Source organism: Trichosurus vulpecula, chromosome 4 (genome assembly GCF_011100635.1).
Source record: "Trichosurus vulpecula isolate mTriVul1 chromosome 4, mTriVul1.pri, whole genome shotgun sequence".
Classification (NCBI taxonomy): Eukaryota; Metazoa; Chordata; class Mammalia; order Diprotodontia; family Phalangeridae; genus Trichosurus; species Trichosurus vulpecula.
Genome location: NC_050576.1, coordinates 97,154,787 through 97,176,505, shown reverse-complemented (window position 1 = coordinate 97,176,505; position 21,719 = coordinate 97,154,787). Strand labels below are relative to the sequence as shown.

The 21,719-nt window shown below is 33.8% G+C and overlaps 1 protein-coding gene across 1 annotated transcript in view; it reads left to right on the top strand.

The window, feature by feature from the left end:
* DENND1B (DENN domain containing 1B) overlaps positions 1-17,686 on the top strand; it is a 388,444-nt gene extending 370,758 nt beyond the window's left edge. Inside the window, exons 20-22 of the mRNA XM_036754915.1 lie at positions 12,399-12,478; positions 13,587-13,803; positions 14,563-17,686. Coding sequence (XP_036610810.1) covers positions 12,399-12,478; positions 13,587-13,803; positions 14,563-15,108 — 843 coding nt within the window. The 3' untranslated portion in view covers positions 15,109-17,686. The remainder of the gene's footprint in view (positions 1-12,398; positions 12,479-13,586; positions 13,804-14,562) is intronic.
* The last annotated feature ends 4,033 nt before the right edge of the window (positions 17,687-21,719 follow it).

The following is a 21,719-nucleotide window of genomic DNA, read 5'->3' as shown; positions in this document are numbered from 1 at the left end:
TTTTCCCTTTCTTGCAAAGATGACAGTTCCAACTGTAGCCCTGGCCTAACAGGACTCCAGGGAAAGGATCTTCCTCTACTTTTATTGAAAATAGAGCCATTTGAGCCCAGAGAGAATGTTGCCACTGGTTATAATATAGAATAGTTTTTAACAGTTAATATTTACTAATATACCCTACTTTCATAAATTTCTTGTTTTTAAAAAAAAGCTACTCTAGATGTTTAGAAATGAACAGTGAATTGAAATTAATCACAGTACAGTTATCTGTGAAACCTAATCTAAAGGTAATTTATCTGTTATGTGAAATGATGGTTTGAGTATATTTACTTTTTAATTTGCACTCGGAAAATACATTTTCTGGAAAGGAAATTCCCTCTTATTAATTACACAGTTAATCTGAAACTAATATTGCTTACACTTCCTTAGGTTAGCTCTTGTGGGGAGAGGGGAACGGTATGTAAGAGAGAGAGTGTGTGTGTGTGTGTGTGTGTGTGTGTGTGTAAAAAGAGTATGTTAGTGATGTTAGTGTGAGTAAGCAAGGGAGCTTAACAGAACTGCAAATCAACATTAACAGATGGATTGCCCTAAGCAAGGGAAAACCACAGCAAAATCTAGTGAAAGTAGAAGATTGAAGCTTTTTTATTGTTAAGCCTTATTAAAACCTTGGCATATACGTTGCTTTTAGCTATTTCATTTCTTGGACTAATAAAAATTCATTCCATCTTTTTAATCTTTCCAATGAATTAAATATATAAAAACAATATAAGGAATCATGAATGGTAGATTATGCCCTCCTTTATTATATGCTAAACATTATACATATTGAAAACTATAGCAGTTTGCCACATACACATACCTATTTACTTATGTTTATAAGCAGGAAAAGTACATAAAAATTAAATTAAGACATTACTTTAGTGAACCAGTAATAATTCTATTTTACTTTTTTTTTCCCATTCTAACCATAGACTATAGCCTTCTATTTCAAGATGTGAACAAATGGAACAATCCGTTTAATGCTGTTTTGCTTACCTTAAAACATACACACACAGACACACACACACACACACACACACACACACACACACACATATGCATATACGCACAAACTTCCACTTAGCCAAGGCAAATCCAACAAGATGCATCTTTTTATAATAAAATAGAATTTTTATTATTTTTTCCACGCAAAACCATTACACAGAATAATAGTGTAAACTTAAACTGAACTACTACCTTTTAGTGGTCCTAATGTTTTTAGTGACTTTACAAATCATTGTAATGGGTAGTCTTAAGTATAGCATAGTATCTATGAATTTGTTTTATAATCTGACCATGTGCCTTTTTCTCCAAAGAGATATGGGTAATTATGGTACCTTTAGGTAGCTACTTTTAGGGATATGTTAGTGAGGTATATTTTAAAGATATATTTGGTTGTGAGTAGATATTTGTAAGGAATCCAAGAAACAGATTAAGCAAGAAAACTGAGCAAATGCACTAACTTTTGTGGTATATGAGAAAATCAGATTTTAAGATTCTACACGTGAAATGTTTCTGTGACCATAATACAGATTGTCTAAGTCTCCCTGTTTTAGAGATTGTAGTAGGTAAGAGAAAAATTGAAATATTTTTATTTTTAGTGCTTATTATTTAATTTTCTTAGGAATTTCAGTCTATTTTTGGAATAAAATGAATAGAGAGAATGATGCTCGCTAAGGAGATAGAGCAGCTCTCAGAAAAGATCATCATGTATTTGTGTTCTTTTGAGAAACACTTCTAATAGAAGAAAATTTTCCATTCATTTAGTCTAGAGTAAGTATATTTAATAATTATCTGTAGAGAAAGCTAGCTGCTTACCAACGCTGGTCAAGAAGAAGGTGGGTGGGTCCCAAGTACTAAAGCAGAACCAAGGTCAAAGAGGACAAAGAGAAGAGAAGATAATTAGAAAGTGGAATGTAGAATATAAATATTGCATAGGAGTAAAACCAAGTTATGTCAGTCCGTGCTGATTTCAGAAGCATAAATTCTCAGTGTTTTGTTTACTTTGGCTGTGTACTGAAGAACTACTGTTATGACTAAAATGTTAGCCTAATGTGATAGGGAAATCCAGTGAAAAGGGCTTAAAAGAATTTTTCATGAAGCAAAATGAATGATATAATATTGAATGACACATGTCATGTCCACTAATAGTGAACATGAACCTAATATAATTCATTAGTAGTTCTAAAACAGGCAACATTTTAGCATGCAAGTTGATGCTTTCACAAAGTATTTTTTCAGTATATTTTAAACAAGTTCTGATTCTAAAAGAAATTTGGATTAGTTTGAAGAATATGGACAGCAAAAATGTTAGCATTTTGTTTTTTCTTTAAGGCAAATTGTTTTATCTCTGATGTTCAGGTATTTCTATTCTTAAATGTTGAATTTCCTTTTAATTGGGAGAAAAAAAGTATGCAAAAAATTCACCTTGTAGATTACGAGACTGCCCTCTGGTGGGCATTATATTAAACTTGTTTTATATGAAAGAAGATCACAGTAAAATTTAAACATCTTTCGAAATAAAATCTTTTAGAAACAAAGTGGAATAAACAATTGAATACTTATATTGCCATAAATTTTTCCAGGAACATGTTCAGTCAAAAGAATATTTAAAAATTAATTTCATTTTACATTATCTAGGAAGACCAGATGAATGATAGTGCTTTTACCTGAAATTCTGACATCAGAAGGAACAAGTTAGAGGGAAACATAACATGATAGGTTTTGTGAGAGTTAATTTTAATTTTAAAGTATCGATGGAACACCTAAAGTAGAGATATCCTATATAGGCAGTTGGATAAGTAAATCTGGAGGTCAGAAGACCTCGAGAGACAGACCAGGTAATTAATTTTCTTCAGCTCGACACTGAAAACCAAGAGAGAAGAAAGATGACCAGTCATTCCCATCTTGGTAGTTGGTATCAGTGCAGTTCTTGTTTTACCCTGCTAATGCCAGAACAAAAATGTTTAACTGGTCATTGGTACCAATATAAATAAGGCAGTAGTAAAAGAGCACAAATCACTTTGAACTTTAGACACCGTTGAATGCTAAAAATAATTGGTAGATATGATTTTTGAGCCATTTCTTATGATATTTCAAAGATTACAGTAAACATATGAGGTGCTTTAGGATTGAAAGAAGACAAATATTACCCTAATGTTTTTTTTAATGGTAAGAGACTGCCAACAGTAGGACACTCAACTTCCATTCTTGAAACAATTCTAGAATGGCTCATTAAAGAAATAGTAAATAATTAAAAAGAAAACGGTGATTTAAGAGTCCATATAGCTTCATTAAGAACAGGTCATGCTAGATTTAACTTTATCTTCTCTGCCCTCTTTTTTGACAATTTTACTAAACTAGGAGATTTGAGGAATTTTGTAGATAAAATTCACCTAGATTTTAATAAAACATTTGCTAAAGTATCTCATAATGTTCTTGTGGAAAAGAGAAAGATGTAGACTAGATGATTTAAAAAAAGATTTACTCAAAATTGGTTGACTGGCTATTAATGATTCACTATCAACTTGGTAGATCTCTAGTGTAGTGCTCCAGGAATCTATACTTGGTTTTAATATTTTTATCAATGACTTGGATAAAGGCATAGATGCTGTGCTCCTCAGATTTGAAGAAGACATAAAACTAAGAAGAATAATTAAGACACTTGATGATAGAGTCAAGATCCAAAAAAGTCTTTGGCAGGTTAGAGTATTGGAATTAATCTAATGACATGAAATTCATTAGGGATAAATGAAATCACACTTAGATTTTAAAAAAAAGTTTACAAGTATAGGAAGGAGAAAGCATGGCTAGAAAGCTATCTGAAAAAGGTCTAGGAGTCTTAATAGATATTTCTAAATATTATAAATAACAAATATTTGTAGTTATAAAGCAGTTAGTGCAATACCTGACACATATGCAGAATTTTAATAAATGCTTCTTCCTTTCCCCTTCTCCCTTAGGGGATTAACATACTCAATATATGCCAGCAGTGTGATATAGCAGTTGATGTGATCTTGGGCTGTATAAATAGAGGCATAGCATCCGCTAATAAGGAGGTTGTATTTCTTCTGTAATCTGTCTTGGTCAGACTACATCTGTAGTATTTTCCTAAAGTACAAACCTGACTGATTTACCACCACGACAACCAACCCTACTTGTTAAACTCCAATGGCTCCTTATTAATCTTAGGATCAAATATAAACTCCTTTGTTTATGATAAAAAGTTCTTCATAATGTTGCCCCTATCTTTCCAATACTCTTGCACATTACTTCTCTCCATGTGGTCTGCAATAAAGTTCGGATATGCCAGCCTGTACTATATAGGTTGTCTTCATCAGAATATAAGCTCTTTGAGGGCAAGGGCTATTTTTGTTTTATCTTTGCATCCCCAGTGCTTGGCATAGTGCCTGTATGTATATAGTAAGTGCTTGTTGATAGAATGATTCTGTGTCTCACAATTTAAAAGGACAGTGATAGCCTGGAGAACATCTAGTGGAGGGCAACCAAAATGGTAAAGGGCCTTGAGTATATGCCTTATAAGTATTAGTTAAAGGAATTGGAACTGCTTAGCCTGGAGACCAGTTAGCAGATTATTATGGTAGTCCAAATGAAAAATGATGAGGGCCTAAACTAGAGTTCTAGTTGTGTGAGTTGAGAGAAGAGGATGTATACAAGAGGTTTTGTAAAGGTAGAAGTGACAAGATTTGACAATGGATTGGATACATAAAGCAAGCTAGAAATACAGGATCATGCGAAGGCTGAACACTTGAGTAAGTAGTAGGATAGTGGTGCCCTCTCCTGGAATAGAGATAATGCAATGGATACGGTGTGGAGTCTACAATCATTAAGTCCAAATCCGGCCTCAGACACTTTGGAGTCTGAGTGCAGATGGAAGCATACTATTTGCTCTCCTTTTCTTTTGTTGTTCTATTTTGTTTCTTCTTTCTTGTGGTTCCTCCCATTAGTTCTAATTCTGCTTTAAGTCATGACTAATGCGAAAATATGTTTAATATAAATGGATAAATAGAGCCTATATCAGATCGCATGCCATCTTGGAGAGGGGTTAGGAGAAGGGAGAGGGAGAGAATTTGAAACTCAAAATCTTAGGGAAGTGAAAGTTGAAAACTAAAAGTAAATAAATTAATTTTAAAAAAAAGAATAGAGAATACTAGGTAGGGCATGTTTGTAAACCACAGGAAGGAATTATTAGAAAGGGAAAGTCTGAATACTAGAGGGAAAGAGAGGATGATAGTAGGAGTACCCTGCTAGAGAGGATAGGAGGGGATGGATTCAAGGGAGACTGGAGTAAAGGAGGAAATAGTGGAGGATGGTAAGAAGTGGGAGGCAGAGTAGAAAAGAAAATGGTGCACAACGGCCTAGATTTTCTTGGTAAAAATATGAAGCAAGATCCTCAACTGACAGGATGTGGAGAAAGGGGTACTTTGGGAGGCTTGCAGAGAGAAGAGGGTGTTTAGAATAGTCATTGTGTACATACATATATATAAAACACACACACGATTAGGATAGGAATTGGAAAGTAGAGAAGAAGAGGTAAATTTCAAAGACAATCAGGAAGAATCTGATGAATTTTAATTACTGATTAGTTATAGTGGTTAAAGGGCATTATTTATTTTTTAGATAAGTTAAATGTTTGGCTAGTCGATTGGTTTAGTATAGACTAGCTCCAGTCTAATATCAGTAGTCCATATTCAGTTTTAAAGGACTTCATAGAAACCTATCAGTTCTCAGTCTCTTTCCCCTGTTTTAAGTCATAGTTTGGAAATTTAAATAGATATTTCTAAAAGTATGTCATAACACAATAATTTAAATAAGAAACAATTATCAAAAGATTTTTAAGACCTCATTATATCCAGAAATGATCTATGGGCTTAAATGATCTATGGGCTTATCTTAGCATCAAAAGCCTCAGGGTCAAGGCCTGCCACTTTGGTTTACTACCTATGTGATCTTAGGAAAGTCATTTAACTTCTCTGAACCTCAGTTTTTTCATCTTTCAAATGAAGGTTGTCTGCCGTGTGATCTCTAAGATCTTTTTCAGTTCTGTGCTTTCATGTTCTATAATTTAGATGTTATTAAACTTTAAGTATTATATAAATAAAATATTATCTTTTTTAATTGGTGTGACTTACTAAATTTTAATTATAAAAGTTTATTGAAAGAAATATAGTTAGTTTAATTTTTATTGGCTTTTAATTACCTTAACATCAATCCTTGAAGAGACATATTCAAACTGTTAAGTAGAAGGGAACTAACTTCACATTTTACTGAAAATGTAGTAGATAAGTTTTGAAACCTTTTAAAATGTTGAAATATTGAAACATTGTCAGCAATAGTGAAATTGCAAATATCTTGCCATTTATCAAAGGGTTATGTGATTTTTTTTTCCTTTGAGGATACTTTATCCAATATCCTTGTTAAACTAACTGTGTGAACACTGATCAATAATGGCTGAAACCTTGCAAGTTGTTCCTTGGAATGCTGTAGTAAAACTGACATTTTCAACCATTAACATTCATGACAAAATAAGTTTTGAAATTGTGTCCTACCTATATTTTTAGATCATTACTGCTTAAAATAGTGGTTTTCATGTACTTCGCAAGTTAGCCAGTTTACGACCATGATAGACAAGAGACAAAATAAGACTTTCCATTACCATGTGAAATTCTTTCTAACTTTATAGGATATTGGCTGAAGAAGGGAAGGCTATGGTACTTATTAAAATATGGTAGCATGCCATTGGTTAAACTTATTGGTCTGTGATATTTGCAGGAAACTGAATGTAACAAATCTGTGTCCTTGAGACAGCTTAAATGTTTAGCCAGTATCTTGGTTTGATATGATTAGATCTATTCAGGACTCATCATCTATCCTCAGTTTTAAGGGACTTTATGGAAAGATATCAATTTTTGGTCTCATTCCCCTTGATTTGAATCACAGTTTGTAAGTTTAAGAGTTGCAAATAAAAAGAGTCCTCCAGGCCAATTAAACAGTGAACCAAAAGTCAAACTGTAATGAAGAAAATGAGTCAAAATTAATCACATTTCCTGGTGATCCTCAGGATAGCCACTTTTCTGGGGCCACTTCATAATCCATTTCGTCTGCCAGGATTGCTCCCATCTCTGTCACAGTTACTGTTTTTGAATACATTTGATTTCAATTTTTTAAAAAAATAATTGGCATTGACAAGGTAAGGAATCCAAACCATTCACTGTTACATGAAAGTGGTGCTTCCTACACAAAGATATCAATTAAAATTAAAGTTTTAGCATACATACCTTCTCCCATCATATGACTTGTCAGTTGTTTCTAATATTTTTATCTTTAGTCTCTGATATGTTTTTAGTCAGAATTTTGAAAATTCTTGTTAATATATATAGTGTTCTAGAGCAAGTTCCAACTTTTTAGACATTAGAAATATTTTTCCTTGACGTAATTAATGGTACTATAGCTTTTAAGAAAAACTTCTCTCTGGATCAACCAACAAGTTTTTATTGAGCTCCTACTATATGCCCAACAATGTTGCTATGTCCTCTGTGTGTGTGTGTGTGTAAGAACTTTATATATGAAGTTGTGTCATATCACTGTTTAATATCATTAGAACTTCTTTCCTCAATTTCATCTATTTTGTAATTTGAAATATTGAAAGCCCATCTAAATTTTTTTTACCCGAAATGGTACTCCTCAACTTGGAACTAAAAGGAAATTTTAATTACCTTTTACCCACTGTAGCCAATCAGCCATAAAATCCAACAGATTCTTCTTCTTTTCCCCACTTCAAGTCCAGTGCTCTAGCTATTATACCACCTACCTGCATCAACAAAATGTGAACAATTCTGATTGAGGTAAAAGGTAAAAAAAAATTGTAATCGATAGTCTTTGTAGAAATAATTGGTGCACATCCTATGTCATATTCTTCGTGTATCTCATCACATTGCAAAAACCCGTTAATCTACCCAAAACAGTTACTGATTAGTCCTTGTCCCCATTCCATAGAGAACTTAAGAAAGATGTTTATCTAAAGTCACACAAACACATGGCAAGTTCAAGAATAGAACATATGATATTCTTAGCCCCCGAGAGCTTGTGACTTTATAACTAGAATCTGACTACTTTTTTCTCATAAAAATTGAAGTTAGTTATCTTTAAAAATCAGTATAATGTACTTTCTGGAAACTGAATTTTATACTTGCTGATTTTATGAATATACAGCTGATATCATTATACTCTATTAAGACTAGTATTATAGAACAACAAAAAAGGGATGTTGGGGTTTTGTTTCTTGTAGTAATAAATTTAAGCAAAGAGGCTAATATAAGTCAAATCAGGAAGGAAACGGAGGCTCTCTTTACATAAAATTTATGGAAAAAGTAGCACATACTTCACAATGCAGAAAAGACAGAAATTAAAAGCTTAAGCAGAGTATACAGGCAATGGAAGGTTTGTCTTAATGTCTGACAGATTTTGCAGCTGCATGCATTATGCCACAACATCTAGCAGAGCTTTGAAAAAATATTTTTAGTGTTCCTTTGAAAGTTGTTAAGAATTTTTCTTTTTTTCTTTTCCTCTTTTTTTCATATGTCATCTGTGCCTATTTCTCTCTCCTGTTTTATTAACACGCTAAAGGAAAAGCTACCTATTCACCAATGCATGCTGTACTGTGTTTTGACTAGCTTGGTGTGATCCAAGGAGCTCTAGTTGATATTTTATGGTGAAAGTGTTTAGTGACCCTCAGAAAGACCATAATATACTTACTAATTTGAGATTTTTCTCTATTTGTAATCAAGTTACTTTCTGACTAAATGTGATCTCTCCTAATACACAGTTCATTCTTTTGATACCTATGCTTAGTTATTTGCCACATAGACAGATGGCACAAATAGATAAGTGAAACCTTTTCCTCTTGTTGCAACTTTTGAGATTGTCATTCTCCTCATTTGTAGACAGTTTTATTGGAACTCATGATTTCTTTAATGTGGATTGTAAGAATATTGAAGAAAGCTAGATTAGCCAGTGTTTGTTACTCTTGTTCGTATTTTACATATGCAGCTCCACATGTGGTGAATTTTCTATAATGTAAATTAATTCAATTCCAGTTTTCTGCTGACTTTTATTTTTAAAGTTATAACTTGAGTCATTTCTTCCATGTTGTATTTTCTAGTATAATGTTCTAATATATTATTCCACCTGAATATATGTAACATATTTTTCAGTGCCACAGACAATAAGATTGTAGATTTAGAAGTGGAAATGATATTAGAGGCCATGTAACATAACCTTATTTTGCAGATGAGGAAGCTAAGGCCCAGGAAATTTAAGGATTTGCCCACCATGACACAGAGTAATCAGTCAGAAGCAAGATTTGAACCCAAGTCCTCAGACTCCAAAACCAAGTTTCTTTCCACCATAGGGCACTGTCTCCCCTATAATTTGCTGGAAATAATAGTCTGGTCATAATATGAGTTGAAAAATTTCATAGAAAACACTTCTGCTAATTTGCATATTGGACAAAAAAGCCTCACAATGTAAAGGCAAAACTTTTTGGCAGTTAATTTTATCACTATTAATCAGAAATTGATTTTATTCATTAAGCCTATGTTCTTTTTTCCCCATTAGTTATTTGGCATCATTTATTTAATAATAGTTTTCTATTCACTTAGTTATGTTGTGCCTAAAATTAATAGAGAGCAAATACTCTTACCTCCTGAACATTCCTCAGCAGGTATTAGATATAACAGTTGCTCTTACTACAGTATGCAAATGACAAAAACATATTCGTCAGTATTTAAATTTTAAAAGATATTGTTTCAAAGAAGGCAACTGATTTCTCCAAGGTTTTCAGTGTCCTGTAGATATCCAGTAAATGTTTAATGGATCAGATATTAAATTATAATTATAACATTTTAATTGTGTTTGTATAGTCTATTAAATTGTAAGAGACTGATAATACAAAAGGGGCAACAGTATATTAATTTATTTCTAATTTTTTTTGCAAAGACCAGTCACTTTTTTAAACCTTATGCATTGATTATTAGTCCACTTACACTGTGTGCTGATAAATAAAAAAGTAAAATTCAAATGAATGAAATTCAAACTCATCATCCTTTAATGTCAAACATTAGTGGTTCTAATAAAGTCAAGATACTAGCCAAGCAAGTGGTTGGAGTTGTCAGTTTAAGTGAAAACAGAACCCATAATTTAGTCTATCCTGCCATGGACATTCCCTCCCTGTCACTGATAAATACAGTGGTCTTTCCTCAGTCTGCATCTTTAATGTTCTCTCTGCGGGGTTCAAAACTTAATTCTCTTTACTCTGATAATGTAACTTCCTTGGTTTTCTTGGTACTACCTGTTGGATTGATACTATTGAGTCTCCTTTGAAGGTTCATTATCTATGACCTACCCCCATCCATGAATGTACCACAGGGTTCATTGGGCCTCTTGTATTTATGTGATCTCTTCAGCTCCCATAGAGTAATCTATCATTCATCTCTATGCTGATGTATCCCAAATGTACATATTTAATTCCTCTCTCGAGCTCCTGCCCCACATTTCTAGTTTCCTGTTTGACATCTCTACTTGGATGTCCCAAAGTCGTCTCAAATTCATCATGTATGAAACAGAACTTACTCTCTTTTCCCTTAAACCTACCCTTCTGTTACCTTCACTATTTCTATTAAGAGAACTACCCATCCTTCCAGTTACTCAAGATTCACAACTTAGGATTCAGCCTCAATTCTTAACTTTCCCTCACCCCCATATTCAGTCATTTACCAAGTCTTGTCCATTCCACTTCCTCGGTATCTATTAAATCTTTCCACTTCTCTCTGTTCACACCACAACCACCATAATCCAGACCCTCATCACATCTTACCTGGACTTTTGGAGAGAGTTTCTTCTACCTGGTTTCTTTAATCCATTCTTTCTTCTCTATGATTGATGTTTCACTCAGCTGCCAGATTTTCATTTGTAAAGGGCAGATCTGACCATGTCATTTCTCTGCTTAATAAGCTGCAATGACTATGTGTTGCCTTAAGAATGACGTTCATGCTCCTCTATTTTGCATTTCCCATCATTTATAATCTAACCTCTCTCTCCCTCTCCCTCTCCTCACCCCCACTTTGTTCCTTTTCCTACCCTCTCCCCTCCAGGAAGGTTGGCTTCCTAATTGTTCTCCATAGATGCCCCTCTTCCTTTGCACCAGCATATTTAGAATGCTCTTTCATGTAATCTGTCTTCTTAGAACCTCTAGCTTCCTTCAAGAATCAGTTTAGGGAGTGTCTCCAACAGAAAACCTTTCCTCATCCTCCTTATTGTTAGTATTCTTTCTCCTCAAATTATTTTTTCTATTTGTCTGTGTATGAGTTGTATTCTGCTAGTACAAAGTAAGGCATTTGAGAGCTAGAATTTTTTGTTTTGTCTTTGTAACCACAGTGCCTAGCATAATACCTGGAATGTAGTGTGAAATAAATGCTTGGATTATGACATGAATCAATGACGCGAATTATCAAACTTCTTTCTTACAGACTTCTGACTATCTCTTGAACATGCCATCTGCTCTCTGACCAACATTCTCGCCTAAATCCCATCAGAATGTTGTATTTCTGCTCCCAGGGCTTTGGGTTCTGATAGGCGAGCTTTTACCCTATCTTGCAGTTGCCAAGACTTCTGTGCCAGTTTCAAAGCCGCCTTCTCACCATGTCCCTCCCAACCCCACTTTCCAGTCCTCTTTATTGTCTTCTCCATTAGAATGTAAGCTCTCTGAGGCATTCCTTGCTTATTATTTGTATTCCCAGCTCAACACAGTGCCTACATGTTTTAGATGAATAAATGCTTTATTTGTCTATCTTGGAAGTGGCAGTATAACTCACTAGGCAGCGTCCTAGATACTCCTGGTTTCTAGTTGCTTACCAATTTAATTTGCTTCATTGGACGCTTCCCAGCGGTTCTGAATTGAAGAACAAAGGGCAGTTACCTCCAGTGGTGCTTCAGGCAGAGAGTTAGATTTTTAATACTTCTATTTACCTAGCTGTAGAAATGGATTATTTGCAGTATTTATAAGTTAAGAATTAAATGTGTATACATATATCCCCATACACACACATACACACACATATTTGGGGGGAGAGGTGTAGAGGTGTTAGGGGATTTTTATGATTAAGGTACCAGAAAAATAATTGCCCAGTTCTCTAATCTTGACCAGCTATTAAAACTAACAATAATTAATAAACATCCTATAAATAAACAACCTTGAATGGATATTTATTTTTAGCTTTCTCAAAATAATATTATTCTAGAAATTGCATATAAACTGATCATTTATTATTAATCATAACTTTTAGGCACGCTTAAAAAGACAAATTAAAAGCACTGACTGTGTCCTGTTTGAAGATGAAGATGATGACATCGACAGAGCAAGCAAGTAAGTAAATTTCTTGTTGTCATATTGCCTGAGGTCTTAAAGCAACTGATGCTTTGGGTCTCAGTGAATATTTCAAAACTGTAATATAGTGCAGTGCAGTGTTATAAACAACTAAACCTTCCCAGGCACATGCCTGTAATCTCTGTTAGGGGAGACCAGGGCTAGTGGTTCTCTTAAAGCTGGGACTTCTGAGTTACAGTAGGGCAAGAGCAATCAAGTATATGCACTAAAGGACATTAATATGGTAAGCCCCCTACCTCCTTCTGGTTGGGGAGGGGGAAGAGTGAACTGAAGCAGGTTAAAGGGCCAATCAATAGCAGGATAAGGCCATAGCAGCTACTGTATGTCAAGCCTGGGCAAGATAGAGAGACTCAATATCAGAACAAATAAATAAAGAGAGAGAGAGACAGAGAGAAAGAAATGAAGAAAAGAAGGAAGGTAGGCAGACCAGATCCTGGGGTGAAAGACTGAACTTTCTGTTCCTTACACACAGCATTCCATCTCCCTTTGCACAGGAATTTCACATTTCTGGAATGCGTTTCCTTTTTAACTTAGATACTCTAGTTAATGTTAAAGCTCAGCTTGACTGCTACATTCTTAAAGGGGTTTTTTCAGATTTCCCCCCCCCCACCGCTAGTGCTCCTCTCGCAAAATTACCTTGTATTTATTTTGTATATTCTTTAGTATTTACATTTTGTCTCTCCCTATGGAATTTTGTTCCTTGAGGGCAGTAACTATTTCATTTTTGTCTTTGTGCCTTGCACACCTATTATAGTGATTGGTCCTTATTAAGTACTTATTGATTGTAGTTGAAGATTTTGTATTCATTCTTGAACCTAAATTCTTAGTGCCTTAGAATAACTTCTATTTTTGCCTCTCACTAAAATCAGCAAAAGTTGAATTGCTATAACAAAGTCCCTGTCCTTCAAAAACTTTGGTTGTCGAGGTACAACATGTATTTTTCCTGTCTTTTCGTTCAGTTGAAACATACTCTATGATTCAAAATTTAATCATGAATATTATAATTGATCAAAAGTTATTTACATGCAGATTTTGCAATCTAGAAACTATCTTTTTGCATGCTTTCAGTTTGGCCTTTTTTCTTTAGGTTATCATCAGAAGACAGCGAGGAAGCTTCTGCTTATTTTTATGAAAGTGATGATTCTGTTGAAGCTAGAGTAAAGACTCATTACCCAGGTGAAATGGACTTACTAGGAGAAATCCTTGATACTTTGAGTACACATAGCTCAGATCAAGGAAAGCTATCAGCAGCAAAAAGCCTGGATTTTTTTAGATCAATGGATGATATTGATTACAAGCCTACGGTTAGTCTTTCCTTTTTTTTTATTTTTACCTTTGCAATTCAGTGTTTCAGCTTACAGACTAACTGATATTCCTTTTCATTTGCTGTGATTGTCTGGGCCTATGATAAAATCTGTAGGTTGTTTAAAGTCATTTTATGTTATGCTGTGTTAGGTAAATTCCAGTACTTCAAAAAATATAGTGCCATTTTATTACCTAAAGTTATGCTTAGTTATCAAATGCTAATATTTCCCTGTAGGTTCTGTGGTTCAAGTCACTGCTGTCACTAATTAGACTTCTTTCTGTCAAACAAAAAACATTAGCTTTCAATCCATTTTATACATGTCTTCTTTGGGGAAACATTTACATGAAGTATGTCGCTCTGGTGTTCCCAGAAATATTAGCAGACAGAGATTTTGACATTTATTTATTTATAAAAAGCTTCCCATTTTGTTAGCTTAAAATTAATAATAGTCCGCATACTACATTACAGAATAACTAGCAGACACGATAAAGTCATGGCTCTAGTTTTATTGCCAGAGAAGACCAGCCATCCACCCTATATGACCTTGAATGTCTGCGTTCCAAGACGAGAAGTCCAAAAGTGGGTGTGGAAGCTCAACTTCTGTTTCGTTCTTACCATTACCAATAGAGAAGTGTGGGAGAATTTAGTTAACACCTTCAGTCACTTTCTTCATGGAGGTGAACATTTATCTTGAAATTTTAAAAATGCCATGAAGTTTTCTTAAATAATTTATGTCTTAAATTGTATGTTCTTTCAGAACAAATCCAATGCACCTAGTGAGAGTAATCTGGCTGTACTTTGTAGCAGTTCTAACGATCAAGCTGAATGGAATCTTGGTCAGGATGATAGCGCTCTCCGTGGGAAGCATCTCCCACCATCCCCAAGAAAACATGCTTCTTCTGCTGGTTTCACAGAATCTCTCTTCATTCTGAAAGAGGAAAACAGTGAAAAACACCTCAGTGCCAACAATGTGAATTGCCCAATGATGGTGGCAAATTCAGCTTCTCCTGTAGACTCAGTTCTACACCTTGGTTCTGCAGAAGAATCACAAACAGAGAGTCCTTTCCAAGGAAAAACTGAAAATAATGAAACACTAAGCCATACCTCAGATGATCAACTTAATCTCAGCCTTAGACGACATCTGTCTACTCTAGTTCCATGGGAAAAAGATGGGAATGAAGCAAAGGAAACTTCTGGAGATGTTGGACTACTTCAGGAAGTGGTGACATTATGCCATATGTCATCTGCTTTCCATCATGGTTTAAACATTTCAGATGATAACAGCAGCGGAAATAAAGCTTAAGTTTATTGTCAAAGGGGAAATAACTTCCTTCAAAGGTTCATAAGGAATCCTCTTAGACTTTCAAGTTACATGTTAATCAGGTTTTGTAGGAATCATAACTCATAATTTCAAAATACTGTTTGTTTTGGTACATGAATTTCGCCTATTTCAGCAATTTAATGGCTATTTCGTCCATTGATTTGTTTATTTGGAGTCTTAAAAATAAAGCCAACTGTGACGTTGTGCTCTTAGATCAGGTACTAGTTTGTTGAGTCTCCATATTTAACATGATTGCCCCTGGAATATGGTGCTTAATGTCATCCATTTTATTTATCCAGAGGGAAGCATATATAGCTTTCAGATAACCAATTAGTGCTGCATTCATTTGGTTGAGCATGAGCTGAACAAGTTGTTAGAAAATGAGCCTGATCAGCAAACTGCCTTAATCTTAAGCCTATATTAAATATTACACAATGATCATGAGTGATGTATGGGACTATACTTCATTGTCTCAGAAGGCTAATGTTCTCAAGAGCAATAATGACTTTTTATGCATTGAATCAAGGGCCAAAAACATTTTTTTTCTGGATTAAAAGAATCTAGTAGAAATGTTGCATATAATTTATAGAAAGAAAAATAAGGCCATGTCTTCCAAAATTTGAAAGGTACGAACTCACCTTGTACTCAGTATGTGAAGTGCTGAAACATAATGTGAAGTCAGTGAACTTCTGTTTACAGCTGAGACACTTTAAATAGTTTCTACTGTCCCCCGTGTACATCTCTACTATCTAGGAGTCTTGAGTAAGGGAAATATGGGATAAACTGAATTCACAGACAGTGTTGCTAAGATTCATTTTATTTTTACAAACTAATCTTTTGAAATACCATTTACTTTAAATTTTAACATTTCTCTGGATTTTGAAATTTTGAATTAGGTTTAATATCTTCCTAGATTTTGGAAAGGAATAATGATCTATTTCATAGTGGTATAGGATACATCCAAAAGTACAGCTAGAAAAAACAGTGAAATGTTACATTTTAATTGGTTCTGCAACTTTTCTATATTATACACAACTATATCATCAAAAACAAAGAAAATGGACAGTAATTTTAGGAAAAGATAATAAAACAGTCTACTTGGAGAATTTTGAGAGGCAGTCCGATGAACATTAGATATTCACTATGAAATATTTACTAAAGGGAACAATTTTTCCATATATGTTTGGTTTCTTAAGTACATTTTTAGTTGCCCAAGATCTTTTAAAAAAATACAAAGCAAGGGCTGTTTTTTTTCTTGTCCACACTCCAGAATTACAGTTGGTCACTTTGATATCCATTTGGTTTTCAAATAGAATAATGTGTATACTGTATAGCTTTTCTGAAGAAAAAAAAAATTTTGAAATATCTTTTTATATTACAAAAACTCAAAGCTTTATCAGATATTGCCTTAATAATCTGCTCATTCGAAATTTCCATTATAATTCATTAAGGTTACATGCAATGAAAAGATTTTATTTTGTGAATATTGTTTTAAATAATAGAAAAGAAACTATAGGATTGCTGAACAATTTCTGAAAAGTAAATTATATCACCTACCTTAATTGGCAAGTACTACTTTACTATTTGCAAAAAAACAGTTAACTGAGATAGTTCTTAAAAATAAAGTTTAACAAAAATTATTGCTTTAGGAATCATTCACATCTCTGAACTTTAAAAAATAACTGAAATGTAGAATATGTAAAATTCATTTTCGTCCATTTGCCTAATTGCATGAATCATGATTGTATCCCATGGCCTGTGTTTGCCTCCTAAATCCTTCACATAGTGTACAAGGTGGGCAGTTATACAAATGTGATCATTTTGCTGAAAAATGTTTTGCCATAAATATGTAAGTTACATATCTGATTAAGTGATTTAAGGTACGTTTTTAAGATGGTGTAAGTTATTTTTTTAGTTTCAATGACATTGTAAAGGCTAACATTTGTGCCTTACTCAAACATATAAAATTGGTAGTTGTCCATAATTTTAAAATCCTTTGTTACTGCCAAAATAGCCACAAAAGTAGCCAACACTGGTATTTCAAGGCATTAATTTATACCTATATTCATAGGTCAGTAGTCTTCATAGTGTTGTAGGTAGTCTAATAAGAATAGTCCAGGAATTAAACTATTCTTAATTTCTTTTTTTTCTTCCTTTTATAAAATTACTGATAATTGATGATGAAACAAATTTAATTTATACATTTCTCTCTTCTCTTAAGGAAAATTATCATGAAAGAATTTTTAGAGGAATTAGGATTATATTGATTAATAAGGACTCCCTTTTAATTTTTCAATTCTTCCTCAACAAAATCTTGGCCGTTATTTAGTTCCTATCAACAAAGAGTCCTGTATGCTTCAGACTTTGATCCAGTTGTCTTAGGTACCATATATACTCTATTTTTGAGGAAGAAGAAGGGATAGGAAAGTTAGAAACAGGAAAATTCAGACTTAGAAACTGTAATTTTGTTTAAAAATGGCACATTTAGCCATTATGTCTTTTTGAATAAATGTAAAACCATAAATGTAGAACAGGATTTTCTTTTCTGATTAAATAAGTAATGTTTCAGTCATTCAATAAATATTTATTTGAGTACCAAGTATAGGTAAAGGTACTGTGCTAGACTATGGAAAATTTATAAAACTGTGTTAAACTGTGTTAACGACAGTCCCTGCCCTCAGGGAATTTGAGATCTAATGTAAAATGGAAAGCATTTCACATCCTTAAGGTAATATTAATTCTATCTAATAAGCGTTAATTATCTAATAATTGTGGCCATCAATTTAAAAAAACTTGCATTTTGTATAGAAGTCACTAAAAGGGCCAAAGTTTTCTCAGAAAGAGAAGGAAAAGGCTTCTCTATCTGGTCAAGCTAAAGAACCCTGTGACTAAAGACCTTTAGAAAGTGTTCCCAGTTTTAAGCTTTCTTTTCAGTCTAATATGCTAATTAAAATAAGGTGGGCTTCCAAGACTGTCATTTAAAGGCTATTGCCAGAGTCCTTTTAAAATGTGAACAAGAATGTCATTTTAGCACATTGTATTAAAGTATTTAATCAAGAAAAACAGACTTCCCCCCAAAGAAAAATCTTTATAAGTCTCTTAAGTCAATATGATAAATTCAAATTGATAGAGGATCTATTTTTTATGCATTACCTCTTAGTCTATTGGTAAAGACACATTCATCCCTGTAACTATTGCATACTTTTCAGTTAACTGTAGTAACCTTGCTATATACCTTCTGGAATGCCATTGAATTGCATGGTTCTTTTAGAGAGTTGGGTAGATTCACAACAAAGGGGGGAAAAACTGAGACTATATTTACCAAGAAAGAAACACTATAAATTTGGGGTTTTTTAAGATGTTTTATTCTTCTAAGCAAATTAGCTACTCTTAAGTTAGCTATTATGGTTGTCTTGTTCACTATGAAACACCTTGCATCTTAGTAAATCAGAAAATAAATTCAAGAATGTTAAATAAATTCCCAAGTTTTATTGCCAAATACAAAGAACCCCCCAAACCACCCCCCCACACACACACACACACTTTTAAGGTAGGAAATACTTTGAAAAAATCCTTATATCAGTATTGGCGCCTTTCCCATCTAGATTCCAATAATAGTGTTACTGTATTTTTTTTATTGAGATGATGTTGCTTTTTTGAGCAAATTAACATTTTGATCCAATTGTAACTAGGGATTTATGTGGATTTATAGGGAAGTGTATTAGATTTCAGAATTAATAGGATTTTGTGCAATATTTTTTCTTGAATAATTTAGTTAACACAAATATGTAGATTTGTTTTCTAGCAGATAAAGGTCATATTTTTTCAGTTATATAAAAATATTTGTAGCATTGTTCATTGTGATTATAAAAGAAAAGTATGTGGTGTACATTGTTGTTAGACAGGTATGTTTTCATTTATTTAAAATTAATATGAGTGTCAAATTGTGGTGTCATAATGGTCTTAGCAACAGAAAATATGCAATAAGAAAATATTGTACCTAAGATTAATACATTTAGTACCATGAATCAAAAGTATTGTACTTGGTAGCTAATATGCTTATTCAAATGTACATTTAGGATTCTGGTTGCTGCATTTGTCAGGTAATTCCTAAGCAAATTATTCATGTCTGCACCATCTAAATTACATAGCATTTTTATGGCGGTGAGCACATATTCAGATTGTGACATCCCTTATTGTGATATGTCTTTGCTAAGGTTCATAAAGGGCATTGCTTATACTTTGATTCTCTGTAAATTAGGTGAATTTTTCTTGTATGTATGTACAGTTTGTTTAACCCTAGAGCTTCTATAGATTCCTACTTTTATTATACTTGAATAAGGCGAAAAAGCACTGTGGAAAATCTGTAGTTTTGGATGCAATATGCAAATACACCAAAAAAATCAGGTACTGTATAATTAAGATAATCTTTTTTGTTTCACTCGAATGTTTTTCATTCAAGAAGCTATGTGTAAAATATATTTAGTTTAAAAAATCTTATTGTTTAAATGGTAATTTTTAAACTTCAATGATGAATTATTAGAAATAATGAATCTTAACATTGGACCTCAGTTGTATCCTGTGTTACCACAGTAGTCCTTCAGTAATTATTTAAGTTAACTCAAGTCCTAGACTCAGTTACTCTAAGTTTAGAACAAGATAAAAATATAAACATGTGCCTAGAAAATGAACTAAATATATGTTGTGCTCCGACATCACAACACACTATTAGTCTGCTTAAAAAGCCTTTCATAGTCATATAATATATAGACTTATTATTCTGCTGCACCATTGCTAAAAATGCAAACAAAGTAACTGCATATGAGGCTCTTAAAATGGTAGAAAGCAAAACCTCATTATGTAACAGATAGGTTTGTTACAGTTATTTGACACTTTGTAGGATCTAAGATTTTCTGAATGTAGGTACTATCTCCACTGAAGCAGATGTTAACCCCCCTATGCCTCATCTCTTGTGAGTTACTTAGCTAAGAATATTTATTATGTCTGACAAACCTTCTGGTGATCAGTCTCTTGAACTTAGATCAACTGGTTCTCCAATGTTGGAGACCCAGAATGCCAGGCATACTGGTATTACTCACTTCTTGAAGACTTTGTAGACCACCAGAGACTGTACCTCATGAGCAGTAACCTTTGAGAATCCAGGGTTGTTATCTTCACGGTATGAAGTGTTAGAATAGGACCACTGGAAAACTGAATTATAGGTACAAAATTGAATGTTTCTGTAGCTTTTAATATAGAAGTAGAACTGTTTTGAATAAACTTTAAAAAAATAAACATCTGCATGTCACCTTGACCTATAGTTAGTCACAAATATTTATAAAAATTTGTACCTAGCATTAAGATTTGATTCATTGCTATTGCATCCTTCAGACTACAGTACAAATCATCTCCAAAGTTGCAAACCAGAGCTTTGTCTGCTATCTGGAGCACAATGTGTATGTCTGTGTACATATATATATATATATAAGTAATAGAAAATGTATGCGTATGTGCATATATGTGTGTATATACACATACAAGAGACTTCATATATGTGTGTATATCTATACATACGTGTGTGTATGTATATATATATATATACACACACACAAACACACATATATAATATATTAGAGACTGCTGTGGAATTTAAAATGTAAATGCAAATTTTGGGTGAACTCTACCTTGCCATGAAGTGCCCCAATACTGTAACATAAAATAAAATTTGTCCATGTCAAAACTTTGGGTGATGAAGCCTCTAATAAGTAACAACTGATTATTCTTCTCAAGATGAATAACTATCACAAAGATTCCACTACTTCTGTCCCTGGGTAGTGTGGTTCTTGGTGCCCATGTGGGAACTCAGGTTTAGGCCTAGACAAGAAATCATACAGACAGCCTGCAACCAACAAACCAACTGTTTCATAATACTGCAACCATGTGTGACAGGCTTTGAAGTCAAAGGTAAAGGATCACACCTCTCCTCTTCCCCTTTTAGGCCATGTGGATCCAAGAAGTGGACTTGGGATTTTGGCCTTTTCTTTAGTCCTCTTCTGTTCTTAGCTCAGAGAGTGGTGTCTCCAATGCATGATCTTGAATCATGGGCATCCAGGGTCCAGGAATCTAGGACAAGTATTGTAGCCAGATCAGTAGAGAAGCCCTAGAGCGTGAAGATCTAGTCCCAGAGGATTTTGGACTTGAACTTGGTGAGACTAAAGCTTGGCAGGGACTGATCTGAACTGTAAGCTAATCTCCCTTCTCAGACATTGAGGTGGTATAAAGAGGGATTATGTCCCCAGGATGTTGGGGGAAAGTTTGTATGTTTGTTCTTGCTATATTTTTGAAGTAAATATTCTTTCATAAAAGCTAATCTGGTGTTAAGTGATTAAATAGAACTGGAGTGCTAGTCATTAGACCCTTAAAATGAGGAACATATTTGGTTCATACCAGTGGCAGAAGAAAACTCTGGTTGCTGGAGGGAGTGGGGGTAGGGGAGTAGGAGGAACAGGAATGTGATAGACCTGGTTCACAGTGAGGACAAAAATCAACCCATGTTCCACGTGAGACCTGATCTGGGATAAAATAGGCCTTTT